The sequence below is a fragment of the Sylvia atricapilla genome, chromosome 21, assembly GCF_009819655.1.
Source record: "Sylvia atricapilla isolate bSylAtr1 chromosome 21, bSylAtr1.pri, whole genome shotgun sequence".
Classification (NCBI taxonomy): domain Eukaryota; kingdom Metazoa; phylum Chordata; class Aves; order Passeriformes; family Sylviidae; genus Sylvia; species Sylvia atricapilla.
The window spans coordinates 2,723,210-2,729,193 of NC_089160.1; the positions used below are offsets into that span (position 1 = coordinate 2,723,210).

At 44.0% G+C, this 5,984-nt stretch overlaps 1 protein-coding gene across 1 annotated transcript; it reads right to left on the reverse strand.

The window, feature by feature from the left end:
- Positions 1-2,911: 2,911 nt before the first annotated feature.
- SERTM2 (serine rich and transmembrane domain containing 2) lies at positions 2,912-3,264 on the reverse strand. The gene has a single exon (XM_066333760.1). The coding sequence runs from the start codon at positions 3,185-3,187 to the stop codon at positions 2,912-2,914; it is 276 nt and encodes a 91-aa protein (XP_066189857.1). The 5' UTR covers positions 3,188-3,264.
- Positions 3,265-5,984: the final 2,720 nt, after the last annotated feature.

A 5,984-nucleotide genomic window follows, 5' to 3' on the forward strand; every position in this document is an offset into this window, starting at 1 on the left:
TTCCCATCCCTCAGGTCTGGGACACTGCAAATGATAACAAAAAGAGGGGAAGGGCATTCTTCTATTTCCCAATGGGAAAGGTTTTAAAATATACTGGCATTGTACAGACAAATGAGGCACCCTGAGTGCCACTGGAGCTGTAAATGTGTCAAGTGGGACAGAGATTTTATGTGAAATGAAGCTTTAGAAAGGAAAACTTGTCATTTTTGTGTGAGAAGATAGGGCTGCATTCCATAAGAGTACTGTATAAAAATACCCAGTCTGCCCAAAGATACCATCTGATGTATAAAGAGATTACTCATTTATTTAAAGGATAGTTACTGAATACGTTTTAAAGTGTTGTGAGACTCTTCTGAATTAACATTCCTCAGTGTGATGGAAAGAAGCTCAGTCCTGACACGTACCTCAGGGGCAGTTTTGGCTGAGATCAGAGCACTCAGAATTTGATACTGTCATTTTCCATTAGTAGGTCTGATATTTTATGTCAATAAAAGTCTGACAACAAAAGCTGAGTCTGTCCTGCAGACTCTTGGATACGAGGCTTTTCTGCAGAGAGTTGTGCTGGGAAGCTAACATGGTTTACTTGCTGATTTAGTGTGTTAGAACATTTCTGGTCTAGCTAAGTTGTAGCTTTTGAATGGAGAAGTTTTCCAGAGTAAGTCAGATATTGAGCCTGGGCTGGGCTGCCTCATGATGGCTCAATGAATGCCACCTACCAAACCAATCTGAGCAGCAGAGATTTTTGTCAATTTTAAATGTCGTTGACTAGCTCAGTAGCCATCTGTCTTGGCTGGATTAATATCCTGATCATCACACAGAATTTTGGCTCTTGTGCAGTACTGAGAGTGGAGGAGCCGATCCTCAGACGTGGTGTGAAGGCACCATCCTGCTGGGGCTGTCCCCATCGAGGATAACCTGCAGCCTGCCTGTTTTCTGAGGAAACACAGCCAAGCATGGCATGGAGAGACACTGCTGAGAGGGAGGATTTTGCTGTATTCCCTCACACAATCACTCTGCTGGGTCAGTGTCCCAAGCCAGGCTGGACAGGGCTTGGAGCAACCTGGGACAGTGGAAGGTGTCCCTGCCCATGGCAGGGGGTGGAATGAGATGATTTTAAAGGTCCTTTTAAACCCAAACCATTGTGGGATTTTATGATTCACAGACATCGGGGTTAAGGAAGTAAAAAGGAATTGTTCGGTATAAAGAAGCAATGTTTAAATGGTTTTGCACTCAATACATCAGTGAGGAGCAGCACTAGTCCTGCCCATGGATCCAGTGTATCCAGTGGGATGTTACTTGTCATTCTGCTGCCCTCCTGCCAACCATCTGTAAAAGCCCAGATATTCCCAGTCCAAACAGATCACCCAGACTTTTAAAGGAAAGCAAAAACCCTGTTGTACAGAGAGCATTTGAAGAAAAATTTCGTGCTACTACCACAGGTCCATGTGACAGTCTTTCCTAGTTTTGCACTGGGTTTGTGTGAGGACTTTACACTTTCCAAGCCCTTGGAGAGAGGAGAATTGGCAAATAAAGAGCGTATGTACATGTGGAAAACATCCAGGGGGTTTTATTGCTGAACTAGACTGTAATAAAGTGGAAAAGCTGTGTAAAATACCTGCCCTTTAGAGATGTGGCTGAAACAATTCACTGAAGGTTTTTCTGTGAGAAGCAGTGGCTCTCCCAGGAGTGATTTGCCATATTTGGTTCCATCTTTTCCATCCACAGAAGCAAAGCCTACCTCTGTACGTCACTCACAGGACTGGGTCACATTGTTGTCCCACAAATTCAAATAAACATTTCTTTCCCCCGTGGCATCCCATCAGGATATTTGAATCCAATCATTGGATAAACTCAGTGAGTTTATTTTCCATCTGCATGTTTCCTATTAGTCTGTCTCCAAAGCTGTTCCCACTATTCCTTATTGCAGTGCCAGGCCTGGGCATTTCCTCAGCTTTCTTTGGAGGAAAACAAAAAAAAAACCCAAAAAACCAAAAAACCAAAAAAACAAAAAAACAACAACAACAAAAAAAAACTGTGGAAGAACTCATCTGTCTTTTGAGGAAGAAAACCCAAAATGAGAGAACATGTTATTGTGAACTTGAGTCTGTTAGGAGAGCAGTGTCAACTGGGCTGCCAAAAATTACACTGCTTTTTAATTACTGAGTGATACTGAAGAGCCCAAAAGGTATAAAAATGTTTGTATTCAGCTCAGTTAGTGTAAAGGAGGAGAAAGGAAGAGGTAGAGTGTCTTTTAAAGATTTTTTTGTCTCATTTCCTGCTGCTGCTGCTTCTTTTTATTTTCGACCTTGTTTAAATGTTGGCTTTATTCTCTTTCCTCTTTAAAGTTCTGTCTCTTTTTGATATCTGGCGTTCAACTATTCACTAAATGGGTTTTAATGTCAGCAAGACGTAGTTCCAGCAGGTGATGAAACATTTCTATATTTGTGAAACTCCTTTGTTTAACTGCCATTCAAGTGACAAAAGAGAACAATTCAATATTTTCCTTCTTGAATGGGAGAAATGCCTGAGAATTTTCAATTCTGTGACGATTTCTGTGCGTGCCCCGTGGGCTCTTCCCACTTACACCACTTAAACTTTGTTGGTTCAGAGGGAGAGGTCAGCAAACACAGGCTCCAGGACACATTCTGCTGTGTTCCTCTGGGTTTTTGGCTGTCATTAAGGTGGTGTTTCCCATTTTCTGCAAGGCTTTTAGAGGGGTGTGAGCCTTTCCTGACAGCAGCAGGTTTCTGTAATGTGGATTTTATGGAGGCTGCTGCCCGTGGTGCCAACAGCCTGGGACACTCACCAGACACTGCTTGAGTTGTGGGGCTCAAGAGGCAGCCAGAGCTTCTTCCCACCACGAACAAAACACCTTTCCCAAGCACTGAGCCTTCTCTTGGCTGTGAGCTCCCTAAGTGGTGGGGATCCTGCTGTGCATTTCCACGTCTGTGAACTGCTGCACGTTCTCCGTGCTCTCTGGGGACGTGAGCGGGGACACGACGTGCTTCAGGCGCAGCAGCATGGAGAAAAGCAGGATCAGGAGGAGAGCCAGCAGGGTTAGGAACAGTCCCACGTACACGTAGAGGCCGGAATATTTGTCTCCTGCTGTGTCTACTTCAGTGGCCAGGGTCGGGAGGTGGACACGGCCAGTCAGGTTTCCGCGGAACTTGAAATAAATCTCAGTCATTGCTCTCTGTCAGCTTTGGTCCATTTTCCAGGTTTGCCTTCAGATCTCCTGTCTGCCCTCAGCAGAGTCACAAAGGAGGTCAGTGTGGCCCTGGGTTTTTCTGCTTTTCACTCTTTTGCATTTTGTTCTCACGCAGCTTCAAGAAAACGGTGTGTGTTTTTAGAATTGATCCACTTTGGTTACAGACCTCTCCTCTGTGAGGAGAAAGGTGATTGATGGTGATGTTCACCAACGAGGTCGAAGAGGTGGCTGCCTGTGTAGCCAATCTTTGGCCTGCCTGTCCAAGTGTGTATAAATGGAGTCAGAAAAATAAAAGTAGAGAGCTTTCCTGCTGCCTGCTTCGTCCTTTTGTGTCCCTACCAGTGACAGGTCAGGGGAGGAAACTCAGCACAGATGGCTTCAGCAGGAGATGCTCCATCCTCTGGGTGTCAAGGCTGCTGCTCACACAGTTGAGCAAACTGCGAGGGACAGGCCTTTGCAAACCATTTTGCACATTGCTGTCATAATGACAACGAGCATCACACTTGTGCTTTACACTTCCTTCTGGCTTTTATTCCGTCCTAAAAATACTCCGGGCCTCCTTTTGGTAGGTCACCTCGTTTGGATGGTGAAAAGCTTTGGTCCTTCTCTCAAGCTGAGGCACAAAGGTTTGCACAGCTTTGGTCTTTGCAAGTGTTGTTTTTTCCAGACAGACACAGCAATCAGCTTGCTGCCAGCTCCTCTCTCCCACAGCAGGTGGTTTATCCTTGGGTGAGCTGGGGAAGGTGGTTTTCTGCTTTGCCAAAAAACGTCTCAGGATCTCTTCTCTCCTAATTCAGGGCTTAAGGAGTATGGAGTTCTGAGTTTCTCCTTAGGAACGGTCAAAAAGTTTGTTTTCTAAAGGGAAAAAAGTGAGAGACAGAGAAATGACACCAGGTACCAGAATAACCTAGACTGGTATCTATAGAGCAAATAGATAAGAAAACTCATGTCATGCTCCTGTGAGACACTTTGAGATGAGGAGAAGCACTGAAAACACTGTGCAAATCTAATTGGTAATGTCCTCTCTGGTAGCAGGTTACTTAAAGGTACAAGAAGGCCCCACAGGCTGTGGGATCAGATGTCAGAGAGGAAGGGGAGATATAAATCCAATCAGAGTTTTTCACCATGTGTCTCATTTACTGTGTATCAACACCCTCTTTTTCTGAGGCTGGATGCACCTGGCGGCTGTCCAGAGCCCCACTTGTCCCCCTGGAGCAACTCTGCTGCAGGATGTGACACTTCCCTCACCTCCTGGCAGCAGAACTTACTAGAAATTTGGGGTATCTTAACGTTTGAGCAGTTTCAGTTCTTCCAGCTGGAAACAGAAAATAAAAATGCTGAAATTTCACTGTAAATCACTGCATCATGTCCTGCTCTGAGAAGACCAGAAATTTGGTCTCAGCTGAAACAAGAATGAAAGCACTGAATGAACTGATGCAATCATTTATAATGTCCACTGCTTATAAACATACAAGAGATGCAAATAGAATAATATTAATATGGCAACAGACTATGATAACCAGAATAAATGAAACTTTAGGTCAATATGATGAAAGCTCTGACAAGTGACATTTCACCTAAATGAAATATTGCTGCAAAACATTTTGACCTTCAGGGGACTCAGACTTTCACTACAAACAAGAAGGACCAGTTTTGGGGCCAAAGTGTGATGAAGAAACATCTGATTTGCTGAATTTTTGGAGTAGGGACATAAGGGCTTGGATACACTTTGCCTCTCAGCTCCTTCTCCAGTACTAAAGCATTTGAGATAACAGCTATCCAGTTTAGGGAATACTGGAGCAGGTCCTGCTCAGTAATAAACTGGCCCAAATTGCTGATTTAAAAAAAAAAAAAATGACCTGGGGGTTTGACTTGTGCAGTCCCTGTGTGGGCAGAGGGCTCTGAGCTGTGCTGTGTGTAGGAGGCTATGGGCAAGCTCAGCATTTTCCAGGGGCTGACCCAACCCCTCTGGAGCCAGTTATTCTGGCAGAGAGCTTGGTGCTGATGCAGAGGTGTGGGCAGGGCAGCCAGGCTCTTCTGCTCTCAATTACAGGGCAATAACTGTGATTTTCACACTTGGAATCTATAAATGGAAATTCTTCCCCCGTGAAGAATATTCTCATGTTACACAGCAGGTGGGAAAATAGAGGGTGTGAAGGTAACTGTATTAAATTCTGTTCTTACAATGTGATTTCTCTGCTGATAATGAAGTGCAACCAGTCTGGAATCTGACACTTGTGTGAGTTAAAGCACAGAGCAATGTCTTTGCCCATCCCATCTGCTCTGTTACTGAGAGAAAAAGCCAGAGCTGGTTTCTCTCCTTAACGAGCAGAGCGCCTAATGGCTGTATATCCTTCATAAAATTAGACTGCAGAATGCTGAGGACATTAATCTGAAATGCAATAATTAACTACAAACCAAGATTTGAATTAGTAAAGCTCGGCTGGATGTTTATTGATAAAAGGAGCAGATTAATAGTAAGAAGTATTAGCAATGGGGAGCTGGCACTGTTTGGGGTTGTTTTTAGACTCAACTATAGATTTGTCAGGAGCAATCAACTCTTCAGACTGTTGAAAGCTGCACCATTAACTACATCTTCTCCAGAAATGAGCCAGAAATAATTCAATAGCTCCAGGCAACCTCCAAGATTTTTGCATTTCAACCTACCAGTTATCCCATTGAGCACATCTCTTTGGATTTAGATTTTGTGCTCTCCCCTTTAAGGAATAGAAGCTGAATGACTAGAGATGTGAGAATAACTGCATGATGTGAGAAT